The sequence below is a fragment of the Setaria viridis genome, chromosome 1, assembly GCF_005286985.2.
Source record: "Setaria viridis chromosome 1, Setaria_viridis_v4.0, whole genome shotgun sequence".
Taxonomy (NCBI): domain Eukaryota; kingdom Viridiplantae; phylum Streptophyta; class Magnoliopsida; order Poales; family Poaceae; genus Setaria; species Setaria viridis.
The window spans coordinates 1,874,852-1,897,656 of record NC_048263.2 but is presented as its reverse complement, the minus strand read 5'-3'; the positions used below and the strand labels follow the sequence as shown (position 1 = coordinate 1,897,656).

Below are 22,805 nucleotides of genomic sequence, written 5' to 3'. Positions count from 1 at the left end.
ATTGTTAAATTAGAGTGACATGAAACTCATTCTATTGCATACCATTAGCACACTGGAAATGCTACAATAAAACTCTCCACTCTCCTCATTCTAAAATACTCTCCATTCTCCTATTCAAAAAATCAACAACTACTCCATTTGTAACATAAAACTCATTTTAAAAAACGCTCCATTCTCCTCATTCTAAAATTAATACTCTCCTCATTCTAAAAAATCAACAAATACTCCATTTATAACATAAAACTCATTCCAAAAAACTCTCCGTTCTTCTCATTCTAAAATATTGTCTTCATTCTAAAAAATCAACAAATACTCCATTTGTAACATGAAACTCATTCTAAAAAACTCTCTATTCTCATTCTAGCTAGCATACTCTCCGTTCTACCTACAAAACATAAAACATATAATACTAACCATGAGAGAAGGGAGTTGCTAACCTTTTCCTCCCCTAGGTCGAGTGAAGAAGAAGCCCGAGCTCTCGGTCAAATGGTTGAGCTCGGACTCGGGGAGGAAGAAGCAACTCATTCTATAGGGTTACCTTTAGTACCGGCTGGTGGGTCAAGACGGTACTAAATGGTTGCATATTAGAAGATACCAACCGGTACTAACAAGCATGAACATCATTTAGTGCCGGCTCCACTCACCAGCCGGTACTAAATGGCTTCCTGGGAAATCTAGCCATTGGCCACGCGTTCCACGTGCTGCCATTTAGTACCGGCTAAGGCTCCAAACCGGTACTATAGGGGCTCCGGTGGCACTGTGCATGATGACTGGTACTAACGCCGCGCTTTACACGCGTTGGACAAATGCTCAGTTTTCCAGCAGTGGATGATCGCCACCGTGCACTTGGATGGCGGCATCGGCGCGTGACACGCAAGCAGCAGGCAAATCGTCGAAGAGGTGGTCGATGCCAATATTTCCAAAAGAACAACGATCGTCGTGGCGATGACTCCTGATCGTCAATGGATGGAGCTAGCCAGCAGGGTAGGGGCGGAGGCACATTGATGCCTCCGTATTCCTGGGAATATCTAAGATTTTTCAGTAAAACTCAAGTATGTTCGTGCTATATGCATGTGTATATTTATTAATTGGAAGATACTCATCAATTCTTGTTTCCCTGGTGTAAAACGAATCCGATACATGCAGTTTGGACCAACCAGCATCATCTGTGCTAAGGTCTAATTCGTTCCACCCAGAAGTGCGAACTGCCGTAAACACAACAGATTCTTTCACCATGGCTAGCATCACATCCCGCTCAGGCTCAAGCTCTCTCTCCCTCTTTGATTTCTCCCAAAATACATTCTCTTTTCTCAAATCCCTAACCTGGCTGCAATTTTCCATCTTCACGCATCTTTAGACGGAGTTGCAGCGCACATGCACGCAGTGGTGTTCCCGATAGGCAACATCACGGCGACGGACCAAATAGGGTGGCACCTCTTGCAAGCTATGGAAGCACATTAGTGAGGAGTGAAACCAAGGTTTCCAAGCTTTCATTCCGTGCTGGCCCCTCTAATCTTAGCCTAGTAATTAATTAGTCCAGCATATCGATCCGTACATTTTAAGATGGATGTTCCTCGATTGCTAATTCTAGCTTTGTTTCAGCGACATCGACACACACGATGATTAAGTTGTGGAAAACATGTACTAGGTTGAAGTTGGACAAAAGGTTACAACGGACAACCCTTGTGGAGACCTACTTTAGGCAAACATATTTGCCTATGAGCATGGTTTGAATGGTATAAGTTTTTTTAAGCTGGGAACACCCAGCTCTCAGATCGTGGCTCCGCCACTGCAAAGACGATTCCAGGGGCGGAAGGGCACAAGGCGCAAGGTGACAGGTCCCGGCGGCGACCGACCGATCGATCGGGCCGGGGAAAATGCCATCGCGTTCCCGCCGGCCGCTACGTTTGCTTGCGTGGTTGACGCGGCACAGCTGGTCTGCGGGCAGCAGGTGCAGGTTACATGTGACAATGCGAGGTGAGCGCGACAGGATTGGCAGGTTGTCGTGTGCATTGTCTGGCAGGTGCGACGCATTTGCACGGCTGCGCTTTGTAGCCACGCGCGTGAGGGGGTTTGATCCCGTGGTCCGCCAATGCTAATCCTGGGATATCCGAGTGCATTTCCACCGTCAACTGTCGTGATCCTATACTAGAGCAAGTACGATCGAAGAATGTGACTTTTCTTTGAACTTACAAAAAAAACCATTATAAGATCCATGCATGCAAATAACATAAATTTGAAATATTTACATCTTTGGGCTTATTTTGAACAAGCTACTACTGATAATTAAAGTTAGGTGCACCAGTGTAGAGAATTGCATTTCTCGCAAGATGATCTTGGTTCTGGCAATAAATAGTAATCCGTGTTTTCAGCCAAAGCGAACTTATGCTGATCAATTTCCGAAGATTGTTTTGAATGGATCGAACTACTTGCTTAGTTTTCTTGTGGGATTTTTGTATTCTCAAAGAGAAAATATAATTTTTTTGCGGGTAAAGAGCAAATATAGTTTCGCAGAGGATTTTATCAATTGAATATAATAAGAAAAGAAAATGGATACAGCTGTTGGCTCTTTTAAAAATACAAGAATTCCACAAGAAAAGGGTACAGTCATGGGAGTGTGGGGTCATCCTTGATACTACGTACTAATCTCCCTATTATTCAGCTAGTGAAATGTGAACAGGATCGATTGATGGAAACATTCTGTGTGCCAATATGTAATCACTGATACTGTTCAACGCAGGGACATCAACTTCTGTCACAAAACAAAAAAGAAAGCAGGGACACTAATTGGCAAGTTGACCTTGTCAAAAACGTACGAGCAAGGCAGTCTACCAGGTCATGCTAGCTCCCTGTGGCATCGTTAAGAGGCAAGACAGACTCCTCATTATGCCTTATTGAGTTGTTGAATTATACTCTTTCAGACTAAGTGACAGTGATCATGATAGCAATGCAAATTGCTTCGACCGGCTATACTTAAAAGTGATGTTTGCACATCAGCATGCGTAGTTTTCTTCATTACTGAAACAGAAGGGAGGATCCTACTGTTTTCTAATAAATTTTCTATAGGCCAACATGTTTTCAAAAGTAACGTTTGCAATTAATAATGTTTTCAGTAATATGTCAAAAGATATTAGTATAGTATAAAGTTTTCTATACTCCAAAAGCTAATTTGCACTCAATATTCAGATTGTTGGTTAACCGTACACAACCAAAACGTGCCTTAAATGATATCCGTTCGTTCATCCTGTTTTTGTTACAAAACAATTCACGATTTTCTAATTTTATTCGCCGTGCATTGTCCATGTGAAATCAAGTACGTCTGACAGTGGTTGTTGGAAACTAATTAAATATTAATTTGAACAGATTATTGAATATCAATTGCATTAATTTCGACGGATTAAATTTAATCCCAGAGAAGACGCGTGATGATCAGTTTCTTGTCCAAGTTGCTGAAATGGAAGTGAGAGGTGCAAAAGCGAAAAAAAAAGATGTGTCAGGTGGTGTATAGATTTATAGAAGGCCTTCCGAAGCTGATCTGAGGATACAACGCTCTCCCATTCCTAGCTTTGCCTTTTTCCATTCCGGACGCGCCCGACAGTAACAGAACCGTCACTATATCGTGACAACAGTCTATTGACTCTTGTGTGCCAGCATGGATTTTCAACTAAAACAAATAGAAGATTACAAAGCAACCACTCACCGGTCCGTCCAATAATACTCATCAAGTCACCATCTTGGCAACAGTGACGTGTTCAACTCCTTCTGGGACACTGATCCATCCATTATTCGTAACAGATGTGTTACGACATATACCACAGACAAAATTGAGTTTTCTTTTTCTTGTGAGGTAAATCTTGATGACAGGATTTATTAAGCTATTTCTTGACCTCTCTATGAAAAGAGAAGGGCTTTAACCTACGGCACTTGCAGTTGCAGTGCACTTCCTCCATTGACACATACTCCTAGACAATATCTAAGAAATTGACGGAATTTAATTATTTTGATGTGTTTGACTTGAGTCGTACTGCGTGTGCATGCATTTTATAAGTGCCTAGAATACGTAGAAGGTATTGACACAAACAATATGTTTTGAACCCATGCATTTAAAATATGTACTTTCTTGGCTTCAATTAAACAATTCTGGTTGAGTAAGTTGGGGAGGATCCAAAATTGGATGATGGGGGCGCACTGTATATCACCAAGTGACGTATTTGGAACGGTTGTAAGTAATTTACTAGCTCACTTGTCTATAAAAAATGATTACCAATACTATTTTTATCCCATATCACTAGGTTTACAAAAATACTGCCGGTACAAAAATGCTACTGCATAACTTGGCACCTCAGGCGCTCTCCATTCCGGCCAGTCAGGAGGACAAAGCTCACAGGGCGTGTCAGGCGCATACGTGGGTGCAATCAAAACGAACTCTCACTCCAGGCACCTCGTGACTCCAACACCCCCCGTATGCCGCAACAAAGTTGTTGTACCAACCGATAAAGCGTCATCCTACCTTCAACGAAAACATGACAGAAACACCGCGACCCAACGAAAGCGAGCTCCAAAAGCAGAGCACAGAAGAGGTATGCCATTCCAGTATTTTTACTGCCCCAAAAGAATCAACACGAATCTTCTCGGATTTGGGAGTTGCACCGTGCGAAAAAGCAGAAGGCTGCTGCTCCCCACTCCCCAGCTAACCACATCCTCGCGTGTGCGCTCACAGCCCATCATTGCATCATGAGGCCGGCGACCGCCGCCGGCGGCTCACCGGCGGGCGCCGCCGGCCTGATGTCCTTGAGCAGGCCCACCACCTGCTGCATGGTGGGCCTCTTCTCCGGCGAGCTCGCCGTGCAGAGCAACCCCACCTGCAGGCACTCCGCCATCTCCTTCTCCGCCTCCGTCCCCATGGTTTCATCTCTCAGCCGGTCATCCACGAGGTTGAGGCCCTTCCGGTTCCGGATCACACCTCTTGCCCAGCTCGTCGACGTCTCGTTCCACCTCGCCTGCCCCGTCACGAGCTCGAAGACCAGGGTGCCGAAGCGGTAGACGTCGCTCTCCGGCGTCTCGTCGTTGGGGTGCAGGAAATCCGATATCCGGGGCTCCATGTCGTCGCCGAGGAGGATGTTGGTCGGAACCAGGCGGCCGTGCACGATGGGCCGGCCGGATCCTGCCCATCCCTGGTGCAAGAACGCGAGCCCTCGGGCTATTCCGAGGATGACGCGATACCGAGTAGGCCAGTCGCCGGCGGGTTTCCTGTCCTCGATGGCTTCCATCGTCTCGATGCCAATGTCCTCGGTGTCCATGCTACCTACCGGTAGCTCGTGGAGCCACCGGTGGAGGTCGCCTTTCTCCATGTACTCGAAAAGGAGGAGTTTTTGCTTTCCTGTAAACAGAGGCAGGAAATTCAAAGATCAAAGAATGTTCAGCTGTCATTTATTGATGATGCTAAATTATTATTCCAAATTGTAGAATATCTCTGCTGTGATGGAAATGTGACAATGAACGCTGCTATGTTATTCTTGTTTTCAGAAGGCAGTTTAAATGATAAATTGGGCAAGCAACTTGCCCCCCTGTCACTTTTTTTCTTGTTGGAAAGCAGTGTTCCTGTCAAAGTCTATGTTGTTTTCAATTTCCCATCTTTCTAGTTATAATGGTCTCTATCCGTTTATTCGCATCAAGTGATTTAATTTATTTGTTTTGTTGAAAAATACTAATGTACGCTTGACAATAACAGGAATGACTGTATATCTGATTGTTTTTAGTTTTTTACTACTGCCTGGGGATGGTAAAATCAAAAAAAAAAAACGAAGTTCATTTTCTTGGAGCAAGTTTATTTGATAGAGTAAGCTGACCTGCAATGCAGTAACCAAGGAGCGGCAGAATGTTCGGATGCCTGAACCGAGCGAGCTCCCGGAACCCGGCGGCCGTGGCGGCCTCGTCGTCCTCTTCCCCAACTCCCGCCAGGGGCCCCTCCACAACGCGCACGACGACGTGCAGGTCCCCGGGGAGCACGGCGCGGTACGCGGCGCCGCTGCGGCCGCCCGTCTCCGCGAGCTGCGACTCGCGGCCGAAACCCGACGTGGCCGCGGCCAGGTCGGCCAGCGTCAGCTCCATCAGCGGCCGCTCCAGCACCACCACCGGCGCCGCCGCGGCCACCTTCACCGCCCCCACGACCACCTCCTCGTCCTCCCACACCGCTGCCTTCCCGTCCTTGTCATTCTTCTTCTTCCTCCCGCGACGCGTCAGGCCGCACGCCGCCAAGAACGCCAGCGCCGCCGCGGTCACCGCCGCGCCGGCTGCGGCTGGTGCGATGACGACCGCACGCCTGCGCTTTTTTCTGCCGCTCGTAGCGTCGTCTTCAATCACTTGCAACGCGTTGCCGGGTTGGAAGAAGGCGGATTTGCCAAACCTCCGGACGGCGTCGGCGGGCACGATACCGGAGAAGTTGTTGTACGAGATGTTCAAGGAAACGAGACCACCCAGCGGTGGCAGGTCGTCGGGAAACCTCCCAGACATCTCGTTCCTGGACAAGTCAAGCCGCCGCAGCAGCGTCAGCTGTCGCAGTCCTTCCGGCGCCGTTCTGATCACGTTCCCCGACACGTCGAGGTCCTCCAAACTGGTGAGTCCGGCGAGGCCGACGGCGGAGGTGAACCGGTTTCCCGACACGTTCAGCGACGCCAGGCGCGAGCTCGGGTCATCGAACCGGAGCGCGCCGTCGAGGTTGTTACGGGAGACGTCCACGGCCCGGAGCAACGGCGCGCGCCAGAACGCGCTGCTGATAGCGCCCTGGAGGGAGTTGCCGGAGAGGTCGACGGTGAGGAGGCTGGACAGGTTGCCCAGCTCGGCCCAATTCACGGCGCCTATGAGCTTGCGCGACGGGAACCGGAGCCGCCGGACCGGGCGGCACGCGCGGCGGCCGGGTAACGGCGGCGTGAAGTTGGTGACGTTCAAGAACGCCGCACGGACGAATTCCGCGTCAGGGAACAGGGTGCAGTTGGAGGATCGGTTGGACTCGGCCACCGCCGCCGGCGAGGTGGCGACCGCGGCGAGGAGCAGCAAGAGGCGGCGGCACGCCAAGTGGAGTGGCATCTCTCCAGGTAGTCTCGCTTTGCGCGTGCCTGCGGCGTGAAGCGCGTGGTTCTCTGGTGGTTTCATTGTGTGTCCGTGCCCGTGGGGTCTTCCCTTTTCTTTTCTTCTTCCCTCGAGGGGAGCTGTGAATTTGAAGAAGAGTAGAAGACCCTGTGCGGCGTGCCGGTCTAATTGAGTGGATGGGAGTGATAGCCAAGGGAGGCAATCCGCAACCAGCAGACGCGAAGTGATGTGTGTCAGAATACAGAAGGCATGGAAGGTGTTCTCTGCTGTACGTGGTGGCCCGCAGGGTGATGATTATCCACCGTCCTGAACCAGAAATATAAGATATATTTTATTTGTTAGACAAAACTTTGATTAATTACTACTCTATTACTGATATAACATTTTGTGGTATAAACTTTTAATAATAAATACTATAAATTTAAACAAGAGGCACATACAAGCAAGAACAACAAACAAACACTGATTAATTGAATTATGATATCAACACGCGCCACACAATTCTAACAACTCTAAGCACCAGCCGATTGGATTGGAACATCAACACGTGCTACGCTAAACTCAACAGTTCTGGAGCAATCGGCCCAAGTGCCACTCAAGTCAAACTCGCTACACGGCAGCACAACCAACAATTACACCACAACATCCATGGATGCTAGCACAGAGCCTCACTTGCACCGTCTTAACGACCATGTTCCTTACTGTGGTGGAACCGACCAACTTAAACTAGCTTAAGTGCGCCTAATCACTGTTGGAACAGTAATATCTATAAACACACTTAAAACAATTTAAATCTAGCAATCTGTCGAGTGTCCCCGGGACGACCCGAATCATCCACATACAACTTGAATCTTAGCCATACATCAGTATCGCTTCCATGATGGGAAAGCATGAACAAACATTACCTTTTTACATAGATACTACATAAATACTGAAGATACGAATTATTACAAACTATAGATTGAAACAAACTTAAGAGTTTGAAACTTAATACAAGCGAGGGAAGTAAAGTAATTAAACATCTAAGTCCAACACTAGGTATTTTGAGACTCATAGAATACCCTAGATCTTTAGTTTCTCCCCATCCGCAGGCAACTACAACACTTTTGAAAACAACAAAAGAGGATCCCCTGAGTACGAAGGTACTCAGCAAGACTGACCCGACTAATCAGTATAAAATAACTTGACTTCAACGTGTATGAAAGCCTTTAAGTGGACTGGCTAACTTGAATTCAAGGAGTATGAAAGCCTTTAAGTGGACTGGCTAACTTGACTTCAAGGAGTATGAAAGCTTTTAAGTGGACTGGCTAACTTAACATTTTGCGAAAAGCTTACCACAATTGTGGATCCCTAGCTTTGTCCTTTTAAAGCAATTTAAATCTTACTTAACCAGTCTAAGTGATGTAATCATTTTGCTCAAACATGTGGTATTAAACATCATACAACAATCTTAATTCAAGGAAAATATTATATTAAACTTGTTCATCTACAATGCTTAACAGTGATCAAGCGCATTCATAACCGAGAATTGCGGCAATCAGGACCAATTTACATCCTGCAGGAGATACATAATCACCAGCCATGCACAACTGATCGGGTTATGCACAACAACCTTTCGACTAGTCGTACCTAAAGATTGAAAATATAATTACCCGAACCTAGAGATGCACCCCACATGGGATCCCTATCTGGCTTGATCTCCATGTGAGCTTCAGGCTACGCCCCTGCCATACACCCACGCCAAGCAGGGTAAATATATTTCCACCCTAAGAGCCAACTAACCTACCGGGCTTGCTGGTTCCCAATGGCAGTAACCAACCAGATGAAATCACTTGATCAGCCATTAAAGCAATGGATGGTCCTTAATTAATTTCATTCTTAGAAGACAGAACTACCATCTCTAGCTTCTGTCCACCTTTTCCAAAATCAAGCCATTTCCTTGATTTAAATGTATGACAATATTCTCCTTAAGGAAACAAGCATGTTTTATTTATATTATACATTCCATTAATACAAGAACACCATGCTTAATTGGAACATGGAGAACCACTCGCTAAATGACTCTGGTCTTGGCTAATTAATTAGAAACTTTAGTCTAGGGTAAAAATCTTACCGAAAGGGTAAGAGGGGAGGCGTTGATGGGGTATAACCTGGCTCTCAGGCTGATCTGCTCTATGGTAGCTTCGCAGTCTTGAAAGAGGTTTATGCTCTGCTTCGACCTGAAACCTTAGCGGGTTACCACTTACTAGGGAATCTTTGTAAAGGCCTCGTAGCGTCCCTATGCAATCATACCTTGGAAGTGTGGTATTGTGCCTAGCTCACGGTCAGCCGTGCTCACGGTCAAGAGCGGCCTGGACCCTTATATGATTAATTTATCGAAAGATAAATTAAATTGTTGTTATTTATTTCTGTTACTTTAATGTAGGTGGTATAAACTTATACTTAGTAGATGCTAATAAAATTTGACCAACCAATTAAAATATTGAATTGCTATTAAACCATAGCCTATCCTTGAATGACCTTACACTACACATTCCTCACGCTTGCTGAGTACCAACCATAAGTGTACTCACCCTTGCTATAACCGCTGCTCAAAACCGGTCAACTTTGAGGAGGTTCTTCAAGACTGGGAGGAGTTCTAGGCGTACGTGTTCCTCCTGTCAACTGCCTGTGGAGTCACCGTTTTCGTTGAAAATCCACGGCGATAATAAATACTCTTTTTGCTATTCGGTTTATAAGACTATCAATCATGTAATAATTATATAACCTCTCTACGTTATGACATTGTCTTTGTTATTCACTGAAGTCGTCGCATGTGTGTAATTTGATCCTGCCGCACATGTGATTCGTGCATCTGGTTTTGCTTTTAAAACCAAGTGTGACAACATGGTCCATCCTGATCAAAGTTTGTCACCCTAATCACATCAAGAAAACTTGTGGAACAAAAGTCCATAAGCTTTCGAAACAAATAGAGTGTAAACTTTTGGAACAAAAGTTTATACACTCAAAACAAATCATACAAATTTATGGAACAAAAAATATATGCACTTGAAATAAAAACATTCTGAACATGGAATCAACACTAAAAAATTGTTGAAGAAACATCATTTAATACAAATATATTAGAACATTCAATATACGTGTAGGAAAAAAATGTATAGCTAGAACAAAGTTTATGCATGGACAATAAAATTATACCACTTTTAAAAAATATGATTGTAATAAAATAAGAAAGAAATGCAAGTAAAATAAAAAAAGAGTAATATGCATAGTCGACCACTAAACATGACAGAAGTGCCATTTTAGGTCTATAAGCTTTGAAATCGCATATTAAAGACCTTAAACTAATTAATCGATCATCTATATCAAAAGTACGCAAAATACTCCTAGGATCACTTGTGTAGCATTGTTCAGCATGGAGGTTTGTTATATAGAAGTTAAAACTGAATAATTTTACAAAGTTTTAGGATTCTTTTGAGTTTTTCCTTCTTAATGCTACGCTTGGAGATTTTTTTAGTTCAATTTTGTTTTTTTTCAATAAGAAACCTCCATATGGGGATGCTATACATCAGCAAAGATACGGGTATTTGGGGAACTTTAGCATGTAATTTTAAAGTTTATATACCTAGATGACATTCCATGATAAATTTAGGACGGACCACTTCATGATCACCAGCGAGCAACCCAAACAAAAAAAGTTCCTGACAGCCGGGGCGGAGGTGTTTTACCTTGAGTCTGTCTAATATTCCTCTTCCTGATTGCATCTACGTGCCAACCTCCATGGATAGCTCTCTTCGTAGGCTTGCCACTAGGGAAGGTATGAGCAAACCCACTCTTATTTACACCCAAATCCAAATAATTATTATCCACTCCTTATCCTCTTCAATCCCACTCATATCCAATGAATAATTAACTTTGTGATATATATATATAGACATACGTATCCAATTGATTAAATATACCCTCCTATTTTTAATGGGTATATAATTTTTTATCTATACCTTTCCCTCTCCATTTGAAGTGAGTGTGGATTCGAGAAGAGGGTACAGATATCCAGTGGCAGGCCTACCTGTCCGGAGCTGAGCGCAGGAGGAAGAAGAAAGGGAAGAAGAAAGGGCCTGTGTACCAAACCGTGTTCCGGGGCTAGCTGCTTTTGTGGGCCTCTTATATGTAACTCGCCTCTGCTTAATTGCCTAAGACGCTAGCCCATGACCCGACCTTCCAGTCCAGTCCACCATGGCGGGCTTGCGCGTGCGCGTGTCTATCGCCCCACTGAATCGCGCAAGTTAGCGGGCAGCAGTTCGTGTTCCGCAGTTCGACGAATGGATGAGGCGATCGCCGACGGACGGCCGAGCAGGCGACGGGCGTGGCCGCGTGGGCATGCAGCATGCTGCGAGCCTGCGAGGCTGCGACGGGCGTGGGCGCGTAGCAGTGTGCTAGCTCGCGGGCTGCGAGCCTGCGGGCGTAGCATATCAGCAGCGCAAATGCACAGGCAGCAGGCGGCGCAGGCGTGCGGTGGCCCGGCTGGCAAGCGGCATCAGCGCATGGTGCAAGAAGGCAGAGGCCAAATGGTTTTCATGGAAAGTCAAGCGCAATACAGAAAGAAAACGACAAAATTATAGGTAAAAAACAAAAATAATTGGAAATATTTCTCGTCCGATGAGTCTACCTCTCACGGTAGGAAATGTTTCTGCCACTAATTTCTTTTGTCACAGCAAGTCCCCTCCCGCATACCTACCTTCTCCCCCGAAAACCGCTGTCTTATTTGCCTCCGGAACTCCTGCTCGGCACCCCCACCACCACTCACTCACCCCACCACTCTGGGAACTCCTCCCCACCAAAAGAGATCATCAAAAGTCAAAGTACGACAAAATCCGTATATGAATTTTTCTAGGGTCAATGGAGGGGGAGAGAATCCCCCACCTAATTTCATTACTTGAGCGGCCCAAAACGGCCCGAGGGATAGTACAGAGCTTTTACATGATCTTGCATATGATTCTACATTGCGTTAGAGAAAGTTGAACACCAGAACGTGGTAACTTCTCTTGTCGCCCGCGGCATGCGGCATCTCCATAGCTGAGCTTCTTCTTAGTAGACCTGTTGTACATGGCGCAGTCTGGCAGCCTCGCCCCGGAATACGACACCATTTCGGTGTTTCCAGAGCTGCCAGCAGCAGAGGAGGAGGAAGCCATCGAAGTGGCACTCTGGTATTCCTTCTGGTCTCGGCATTGCGGGCAGGTCGAGGACTTGGTGGTGAGGAGCGACGTCACAGTGCAGAGCCTGCCAGAAGGAGCGTGCGAACGAGCACTCGAACATGATGTGGCTTGCTGTCTCTTGGGTCGCAGCACAGACTTCACATGTTAACCACCTTGCGCTTTTGGAGGTTCACTTTGCTCTGCACACGGTCGTTGGTGAGCAGCCACTTGAAGAACTTCACCCTTGGTGGCGCAATTCTGCACCAGACAAACTTAGCCTATGGGCTGGGGTCGTTTGCAGTATACAGCAGCTTGTAGACAGAGGAAGTGTGCAGCCTGCCATTGGGCAGCAGGAAAGGGTTGAGCCTGGCGTCCGGCTGGTCCTCAAGGGTCGTCGCGGCAACGATCTACGTTACCGCCTGGAGCTCCGTCTGGGCAATTGTGGAGCGCCGCGCCACCAGGTGGCGTTCCAACCCGCTGGTGACGACATCGTGCACAGTCAGATTGACCGTCCGGCAATGCGTCAGGAGGGCGGGGAACTGGTCGGCGAAGCAGTCGTCGGCGTGCCAAACATCATGCCAAAATGAAGTGGTGCAACCGTCGCCGAGTCGGACTGTAGTGATCGCTGGTAGACAGGCAGGAGCATCTTCAGCACTCCCCAATGGTGGCAAGCGAGATCTCCTTCCATGGTGGCAATGGAGGCATTGGCGCGGACCCAGCACCCCCAGGATGAGGTCGTGCTCTGGTGCAGGCGGTGGATAAGCTGGAGAAGCAGGCACGCGTTCTGCCAACCGATGTTCTTGATCCCCAGTCCACCATTGTCCTTGCTTTGGCGCACAGTGTCCCAAGCAACAAGGCAACTGGCACCCGATGTGGCGTCGCCGCCAGTCCAGAGGAAGCCGCGTCGCCGCCTGTCAACCTGTGAGATCACTCCGGGCGGCAGCGGGAGTGCACGGAGCAGGTAGGAGAGCTGACCATCCAGGACGGAGTTGATCAGTACAGTACGCTCCATGGCATTGAGCAAGGACGCTTGCCATCCTGATAGGTAACGATCTGCCCGGCTGATGTAAGGGTCAAAAGCCGCTAGCTTGAGCTTTTCACAGGAAAGCGGCAGGCCAAGATAGGTCCGTGGAAAGCTCTCATTGCAGCAGCCCAGCGCCGGGATACATGCTGGAAGTATTTCGTCTCTCATGTTCATGGGTGTTAGAAGATGTGTATATGTTGTATGTGCCGTGCGTGTACACGGGCTCTGGCTGTGCGCCAGGTACAGGCACAGCTCCCTGCCGTGCCCTAGATAGATTAGGATGGGCAGTCTTATCCCTTGGTCGGTTGTGTTTCTGTAAACCTCACCAATGGCTGCTATGTATTTGTACATGTTGTATACCCTAATCAATCTATTATTCCACGCAATCCCTATTGCTTTCATGGTATCACGAGTTCGGGTTATTCCCGATTCCTTACCTTCCGCATCCTAGCACGCCGCTGGCACCGCTCCCAGCGCGCCCGACCACCGGTGCTGCCCTCAGCGTGCCCGACCGTGGCGCTGCTCCCGCAACGACTCTCCACCGCCGCTACCCTCCATGGCCAGCACCCTGCCGCCGAGGCCGCCAAGCACACGGCTGATGCTAGCATCGCCACCGCTGCTCAGCGCCATGCTGCTCGCAAAGAAGCCCGCGCCGCTGCCCTCGCTTGCGCCGTCACTGCTGAGGCTGAGGCCGCCGCTGCCGCGCAGGAGCGAGACGCCGCCGACGCCCGCCTTCATGAGACCCTGGCGCACGCCGCACAGGAGCACAAGGGCACCACGCCTGACTTCGATGAGGAGGACGCTAGCATCGACCTCTCCGACCAGGTGCCCGACGCTCACCAAGCCATGATGCTCCACGAGGCCGCCGCCGTCCTCAACCTGCACGCCCAGGCCGACGCCGTGCAGAACATTCGGAGTCTCATCCCCGTCGTCCTTGACACCGCTGTCGACAACTACTCACGGTGGCGTGAGCAGTTTCTTCTCACTGTCGGCAAGTATTTGCTGCAGGATCACATTCTCCATGACGTTCTCGCCCTGGCCTCTCCTAATTAGGGTCGGATGGGCTGCGCCGTCCGATCTTGGCTCTACGGCACCATTGCCACCGACCTCGTCGACGTCATCATGGATCTAGGCGAGTTCAGTGCCACCGCCCATGCCACCTGGCTCGCCATTGAGACACAGTTTCTCGGCAACTGAGAGATGCGGGCCCTCTACCTCGACGCCAAGTTCCGAACCTTCGTCCAGGGTGACTTGTCCATTACGGACTACTGCCGCTGCTTCAAGAGCATGGCGGATGCCCTCGGTGATCTCGGCGTGCAAGTCTCCGACCGCACCCTTGTTCGCAACATCATCCGCGGGCTCAACGAGAAGTTCGCCGTCATCGGTAGCGACATCCGGCGCTCTCGTCCTCTTCGCTCCTTCTTGGAGGCCCGCGACGATCTGCTTTTTGAGGAGCTCACGATGGCGCCTCCTTCCTCGACTCCATCCATGGTGCTGCTCACCGGCGTCAACATTGGCTCCTCTTCTCACCCCTCCGCACCTCCCCACCAGTCTGCTGGGCATTCTGGCCCTGGGGACGGCAAAGGGGGTGACAAGGGGAGGCCCTCCTCCAAGCAAAAGTGGGACAGGGGCCGGCATGGCGGCCAGCAACAGCAAGGCAGTGGCAACGGCAGCAAGGCCCCTGCCACCGACGCCCAGGCCCCTGCTCCCAGCACTACCCAGGAGTCCGGAGGTCCCTAGCCCTCCTTCTGGAACCCCTGGTTCGGTACAATTCAGATGTACCCGGGCCCTCGGTAGTAGGCCGCCATTCCTCCCCATCCTACCGTGCCCACACTGGTGTTTCAGTAGCAGGCGTAGCAGGCCCTCCTTGCCTAGCAGCAGGCGCCACAGGTGCCCTCGGGGTTCTACAATCCCATGATGGGCCTGCCCTCCTCCTGGGATCAGCAGTCCCTCGCCTCGACGTTCAACACCATGATCCTCAACCAGCCATAGCCGACCGACTGGCATCTTGTTTCAGGTGCCACCTCGCACATGACTTCAGATGCTGGTACTCTTTCACATTTTTCTCATCTGCGGTATCCCTTTCCTTCATCAATTGTTGTCGATGACGGTTCTTGCTTCCTGTCACGGCTACTGGCGCAGCTCACATTCTAGGTTCCTTGTCCCTTAACAATGTTCTAGTTTCACCTAAACTTATTAAGAACCATATTTCTGTTCGCCAGTTTACTTCTGATAACAATTGTTCTATTGAATTTGATCCCGCTGGCTGCTCTGTGAAGGATCTGGCGTCTTGGAAGCTGATCATCCGATGCAATAGCTCCAGGCCACTCTATCCCCTGCAGTTTCCTACTGTCCATGCTCTCGCTGCCACCTCCACTTCCTCTATGTGGCATCGCCGTCTCAGACATCCGAGCCATGAAGTTTTGTCCAAAGTCGCTTCGGTCATTCCTTTTTGTAACAAGGACATTCCTACCATCTGTCATGCGTGTCAGCTAGGGCGGCACACTCGCCTCCTTTTCAGTCATCTACTTCTAGAGCGTCTAGTAATTTCGATCTTATTCACTGCGATTTGTGGACGTCTCCTATTCCTAGTGTGTCTGGTTATAAATATTATTTGCTCATTCTTGATGACTATTCTCATTATTTGTGGATGTTCCCTTTACGTCTTAAATCTGACACCTTTGCGACTCTGGCTAACTTCTTCTCCTATGTGCGTGCTCAATTTGGCACCACAGTGAAGGCCGTTCAGTGCGACAACGGTCACGAGTTCGATAACTCCAGCACATGCACCTTCTTCCTCACGCACGGGGTTTGTCTTCGCATGTCCTTCCCCTATACATCGCCCTAGAACGGCCAGGCCGAGCGAATGATTCGGAGCGTCAACAATGTTGTCCGCTCCCTTCTCTTTTAGGCTAGTATGCCTCCCTCATATTGGGTTGAGTCTCTACACATTTATTGAACATTCTACCCACAAAAACCCTTAGCTCCTCCACTCCGCACATGGGTCTATTTTGCGTCTCGCCGTCTTATGACCATCTCCGGGTTTTGGTTGCACTTGCTATCCAAATTTTTCTGCTACTGTGCCACACAAACTTGCTCCTCGCTCCACCCTGTGCGTTTTCCTTGGCTATTCTGCTCATCACAAGGGATACCACTGCCTTGATCTCTCATCCAACCGGGTCATCATCTCTCGCCATGTCGTGTTTGATGAGACTACATTTCCCTTTTCTCAGCAGCAACCGTCCCTAATTAATGAGGACTTTGACTTTTTTGTTGGAACCATCTGATGTGGTGCCGCCCCCTGTTGGCTCGGCACCGTCTCTGTTGCCTGCAGGACACTCACCGGCGCACCTACGACCTCCCCGATCGGTCGGGCGAGCGCCCCGACCGCACCGGCGTGCACTCCGATCAGTTGGGCGAACGCCCCGACCGCACCAGGGACGTCCCCGATCAGTCGGGCGCGCGCCCCGACCACACCGATGACCGTATGTGCTGTATGTGCCTTGCATGTACATGGGCCCTGGCTATGCGCTAGGCTCAGATCGGCTCCCTGCCATGTGCTAGATGGATTAGGATGGACAGTCTTATCCCTTGGTCGGTTGTGTTTCTATAAATCTCACCAAGGGCTGCCTATATGTTTTTACATGTTGTATGCCCTAATCAATTTATTATTCCACACAATCCCTATTTCTTTCAGGGTGTATTTGGTTGAGCTGTGGTTTTTGGAAAAGCTGCTGAGAGCTGTGGATTGTGGAAAAGCACCTGTGAGAAAGCAGATGTGGGAACAGCAGAAGACTGTTTGGTTAGACCAGCTGTGAAACTGTAAGCTATGAAGCAAATACCTGTAATGCCCCTAAAGGCCCGAGAGTCTGTTTATATGCAAATTGCTCGTAACAAAATAATATATTCACTAATTCGCATGTAAATGACTATTTTAGAAAGGAAAAAAAAATAAATTTTCTATATTTTCATCCATCAAAGTTTTTAAACTGGATAGTTTCTTGTCGACTGAGCCAATGTTAACTGCCTGTTGTTTCAGATAAAGATAAGACATGCATATTGATGTACTACGAGAGACGGTTCTTATCCTTCGATTAAACAAAAACATAAGGATTACACTACAAATAATGAATTACACTCTGAAATTCCAATCAAAGATATGCAACTGCAACATCATCTATCCTTACATCATCCGTCAAATCCAAAGAATTAACACAACTTTTTGTCACAAATTACAACGCTCGATCATCTAGTAATGCAGTTGAGCATCAGGAACTCCTTGATGGTGTAGCAGTAGCAGACGAGCTCGTCTGACAGCACAGGGAGCACTCCACCTCCTCAGTGATGGTCCTCGGAGAGCACTGCACAGCTAGCTCATGAAAGCTGCATCCACAAGATTCGGCACCGACGTACAGCTAGAAGCCCAGCCATATGAGCCTCCACACGCGCCTCTTGAGTCCCCTCACAGCACTACAGATTGCCGGCCACGGCACCATGGCCGAGCAGTTCGCCGGCAGCGGCCCATCCTGCACAAGCTACTAGGGTGAGGTGATAATCACAACAGAGGAAGAAATCGAAGGGGGAAATGGAGTAATCGAAACTAGAGACCTTGGAGAATCACATTGGAGTAGTAATGATCGGAGAACTCCAGCCATCACCATGGATTTAGTGCAGCTTGCTTGAGCGTTGTAGGTAGCAGGAAGGGGAAAAAGAAATAGAGGAGCAGGGAGTTGAGCGTGTGTGCCTGTTGGCCTGCTCGTTGGGCTACAAGCAAAGAAGCACGGGTACTAGTGCTTAGTGGAGAGAAGCAGCTAGCACTCCACCTCCTCGGAGAAGCGAGGCCGCTGGGTCAAAGGCCGGAGGGCACACAGGGGCTGGCGGTGGCCTGGCACCGGGCGGCGGGCGGGACAGGACGGGCACCGGCCGGAGAAGCCGAGTCTTGGCGGCGGCCGGCCTTGGGCGATGCCGCTGGGAGACGGAGCGGCCGGCCGGCCGGCTGAAGGGCAGGACCGCCGGCGGCGCGTTAGCCGTCGGGGAGACTGTGCGGTCGGGGGCGGAACCACGGGAAAAAAAACAAGAAGAAGAACGAACCGTTTTTTCATTAACTGGGTAAATAACTCAAGCCAACGAAAGCAGGGTGGAGAGGTGCTTTTGGGTCTGTACTACAATGAAAGCTGCTTTTGGGCAAAAGCATCAATGACTTTGAGACTCTTTGGTTGGCTTTTAACTTTTGCAAAAGTAAAAGCAGGTTGGAAAGCCTAACCAAAAGCACCTCAATGGTCACCGTGCTTTTGTCAAAATTGATTTTCAAGCCCGTGGCGTTCGAGAACATATCCAGCAGTGCTTTCAGCTGTTGGACGTCCTGGAGTTCTCCCTTGAACAGAATTAGTGTGTCGTCGGTACTGCAGGATGGGGCACGGCGTGTTTCCTTGAATTGGATGGCGGACACCCCCATTTGTGTGATCAGTGTTTGAAGCACATCTGCAACGAGCAGAAATAGTTATGGCGACATCGGATCCCCATGGCGCAATCCTTTGCGGCAACTGATCCAAGGTCCGGGACACCCATTCACCAGCACCGCGGTGAGCGAGGTGCTCAGGATATGGCTGATCCACCTACACCACGGGTCGTTGAAGCCACGCACCTCCATAATCATCATCAGGCTGGACCAGTTGACAGTATCAAAAGCCTTAGCGAAATCCAATTTAAGCATCAGAGTGGACACCTTCCTCTTGTGGCATGTTTGCACTAATTCAGCCGCGTATACAAAGTTCTCCGCAATCGTCCGCCCCTTGATAAATCCGGTCTGATAGATGTAGGGCGATGAGTTTTGGAATTTCCGCTTGCAGTCTTGTTGTGAGTGCCTTGACGACAATCTTGACACTGCAGTTTTGGAGGCAGATCGGCCGGTAGTCAGTGACCTTCACAGCTCCCGGTTTCTTAGGCAGGAGCACCATGTATGAGCGGTTGATTCGCTCTTAGTCAACCGTGCCGCGACAGAACGAGGAGACGAATGTCATGACTTCCTGCTGTGCTGTCGGCCAGGCCGCTCGGTAGAAGCTCGGGCCGAAGCCGTCTGGCCAAGCGCGCTGGTTGGGTTCATTGCGCGAACCGCCTGGAGGGCCTCCCCGGCGGTGATGTCCGCCGTCAGGTCGGCAGTGACGGTTGGCCGTCCACGGTATATGCCGGCGAGGTCAAAGTCCCAGCATCTCTCCTCCTCCACTCCCATGATCCCCTTAAAGTGTTCAGTGACCGCTGCGATTTTCCCCCTGGTGGGAGCTGACCGTGGTGTCATCCACCTCGATGCATCTGATGTGGTTCCGGCGCATGCGCTGAGTGGCATGCGCGTGGAAGAAGTGGGTGTTGGCGTCGTCCTCTCGGATTGCACTTTGCTTGCCTCTTTGTTTCCAGTATGCCGCACGCTCCTTGATTGCGAGCGCAAGGTGATCTTGGCAGGCGGTCTGGTTGCTGTCTCTGCAGTGGACAAGGATCGGTTTTCTTCCAAACAATCAAGAAGCAAAATGAGGAACTTGCAGTTAGGTATGATGGCAGGAGGCGCCCTGTTACGCCGTGCCCAAACCTTTGCCGCCGCCCTGGTTGACTTGAGGCAGGCAGCGAGGCGGTCTGCGGCGTCGACATGTGGAGCAACTTCATGCTAGGAGGGGAGGACCGCAGGAAGGAAGGTTTGGTTACGCAGCCAAGCGTTCTCAAATCGGAAAAGATCAGCTTTTGGTATGGTGGTGGCAAGGGATGCGAGGATGGGTGTGTGGTCTGACGTTGGGCGCACAAGGGAGGTTAGCGTGGTGCTTGGGAAAGCAGAGCATTGGTCGTTGTTGAGGAACACTCTATCTAGCCGAGCGAGCGTAGGGTTGTCACGGTGATTGGACCAGGTGTAGAGTTTATCAAGCAGAGGAACCTCGATTACCTCAAGCGACTCAATGGTGTTGTTAAACGCAGAACAAAGCCGGTGATCCACGTGCGCATTGTTCTTGTCCGCAGCCGAGCGAACGAGGTTGAAATCCCCGGCCACTAGCCATGGGCCAGAGACATGCGTTTTCAGCTCGGCCAGACCATCAAGAAAAGCTAGGGAGTCGCGATGATCGGAGGGGGCATAGACATTAGTGATCGTTATGCTATCCGCGGAGGAGGTGGAAGTGAGCACGGTTGTTAGGGTGTAGCGCCTAGTGATGAACGAAGTCATCGTGAAAATGTTAGCGTCCCAAGCAGTAATGATACCTCCACGCGAGCCAGCTGAGCTAATGGAATAAAAGGAGGAAGCGTGGGTGGCAGGTAAAAAGATGGTAGCTCTAAACTGGTTCACATCATGGAGCTTAGACTCTTGCAAGCAAATGACAGATGGGTTAGCAGTGCTGAGGGCGTCCCTCACCACTTTGCACTTATCCAGGTTACCTAGCCCACGCACATTCCACGAAAGCACAGCAAGGGACTTAAACATCGCACACATTAATGACCAAGTTCAACACCAAAGCGATACGACTGCCGATGGCCGGCAGCACAACACACAGACGATAATCAGGCCGGGCAACCCTGATCAATGTCCAGAACACATGAACAGGACTGCCAGGCAACCGAGTAGCAGGGAGCCACGCAGGGCAGGACAAACTACTAAACCGAGCATTACAACAGACGGTAAGACTAAAACGACAACGACGACGACATCCAAGCAGCGGACCTAAGTGAAAGCAGGAAATAGTAGCCACCTCAAGACAATCGACCCAGCGAGACTTAATGACCTGTGGCAAAACGCTCGCGTCGCCGGGCACAATGCTCAGGAGATGATTCATTCGGGCACCGATGGCACCATGGCAAGCCCATCAGCCGGCAGATGCCCAACACCAGCAGCGGCCACCAGCTTACGCAGATCAGCAGTGGACAGTTGAATCTTGGACTTGGAGAGGATCTTCCTCTGTTCCACAACCGACTTGAGCTTGGAGGAGCACGGAGCCAGTGAGTTCTGGAGAGCTTTGAGCTGCATTGCCTTGTCAGTAGAGTGCACAAAATTCCCATTTGCCTTGGCCGCGATGCGAGAACTCTGGCGCTTCTTGGGGACGCTGTTGCGGGCGCGAGGTGCAGGAGACGGCAGAGGGTACGCGAAGGTCTCATCCTCCAGGTCGCCGTGCTCCTCGGAACTCCCAACAAGGGAGCTTGGTGGGGCACGAGGCGAGGGGAGCTGCGGCGGCGTGACGGAAAGCTTTGCGAGCGCGTGCAGGGCGGCGAGGTGGAGCAGAGCAGCGTGCGCGCCAGGCTGTATCTGGTTGTGGTGGTGTGGAGCGTTGTGGGTGGTGGGAGAACTCTGGCCCAAGCAGGCCCAGAGGCGCCTGGGGGGCCGGAGGGTGGTGCGGTGGTGGTGGTGGCCCAAAGAAGGGGAGAAGAGCTCCGCGACGCCAACTTGCTCAGCACGCGGCCAGATCCGGATTGGCATGATACTTGCAATGCTCCCACCAAGGATCATGTCGTCGGCGTCAACCCAGAGCTCACTTGGGATCTCCAGTCGGTGATTAACCTTGATGACGAGCCGGAGAGGGGAGAAGTCGAAACCCGTGAGGCAGGTGGGGTTGATCCCCATAACGTTGCAGAACCCGCTGAGGCTGCGCCGGATATGGTCCTCATCCCAGTGCTCCGGCGGGTAGTCCGTCACCGCCACATATGCCAGCCAGTCCGGAACCCTGAAGAACCGGTTGGAGGTTTCCTGCGGCCTTTCCAGCTCGAGCCGCCCTCCCTGATAGTCAATGGGGCTCATGTTCCTGACCAGTTCGCGCTGCGCAGCAGAGGCAAAGCGCAACAGCATGGCACCGCGAGAGGAAGGCAGCAGCTCAAGTGGAACATGGGGTGCCACAGACGCGACAACAGATCTGATGAACGGGGCGACATTAACACTAACCTCTGGCGGCGTAACGTAGGCGAAAGCGAGGCGGGCGGCGACGTCTGCGTGCCCCCGGGGGACCCACAACACCTCAAGGGAGTGAACACGGCCCTCCCAGTCCTCTAGATCAGTACCGCCGGAGCTGTCCACGGTCTCTTCATCATCCTCGGCGGCGTTGGTGTCCGTGTCCGTGGCCGCGTCCACTGACTCCTCTCTCAACGCTGTCTTCCTCGCGGCTCGCCCCTTGGCAAGCAGCAGCCGGCGGCGGTGAGGGCACCTGGCTCGGGCCCCCCGGAGGACGACGCAGACGGCATCGTGGGCAGCGGGGGCCTTCCCGCGAGCGGAGACCACATGCAGGTCCATAGATCTGGGGTAGACCTGTGGCTTGCCCGCCGCTTTTAGGGGGGAAGCCGTCGAGGCAGGCGGGCTGGCCCCGCGGGAAAACCGTCCCCGCGTGCAGGGCGGCCACGGAGCTGGAGCCCCCGGTCTGGTGGTCTGTTCGCTTCAGCTTATAAGCCGGCTGAAAAGCTGAAACGGCTGGTTTGTTGAGAAAGGAAAATACTGTTTGGTGGCTGATAAGCCAGCTGACAAGTTGAAACGAACAGAGCGAATT

General features: G+C 50.5%; 2 protein-coding genes across 2 annotated transcripts; both read right to left on the bottom strand.

The window, feature by feature from the left end:
- Positions 1–4,243: 4,243 nt before the first annotated feature.
- Positions 4,244–7,351, bottom strand: LOC117843583 (calmodulin-binding receptor kinase CaMRLK). The gene is made up of 2 exons (XM_034724600.2): positions 5,850–7,351; positions 4,244–5,380 (listed from the first exon to the last, which is right to left on the bottom strand). Exons 1-2 carry the CDS (start codon positions 7,150–7,152, stop codon positions 4,725–4,727), a joined length of 1,959 nt encoding a protein of 652 aa, XP_034580491.1. The 5' UTR covers positions 7,153–7,351; the 3' UTR covers positions 4,244–4,724.
- A 13,401-nt stretch (positions 7,352–20,752) lies between these two features.
- Positions 20,753–22,555, bottom strand: LOC117847217 (uncharacterized). The gene has a single exon (XM_034728388.1). It carries the CDS (start codon positions 22,553–22,555, stop codon positions 21,110–21,112), a length of 1,446 nt encoding a protein of 481 aa, XP_034584279.1. The 3' UTR covers positions 20,753–21,109.
- Between the last annotated feature and the right edge of the window lie 250 nt (positions 22,556–22,805).

Coding starts and splice junctions, on each gene's coding strand:
- LOC117843583 (XM_034724600.2), bottom strand. CDS start 7,152: ATGAAACCACCAGAGAACCACGCGCTTCACGCCGCAGGCACGCGCAAA. Junction 5,381..5,849: donor CCTTGGTTACTGCATTGCAG/GTCAGCTTACTC, acceptor CTCTGTTTACAG/GAAAGCAAAAACTCCTCCTT.
- LOC117847217 (XM_034728388.1), bottom strand. CDS start 22,555: ATGGACCTGCATGTGGTCTCCGCTCGCGGGAAGGCCCCCGCTGCCCAC.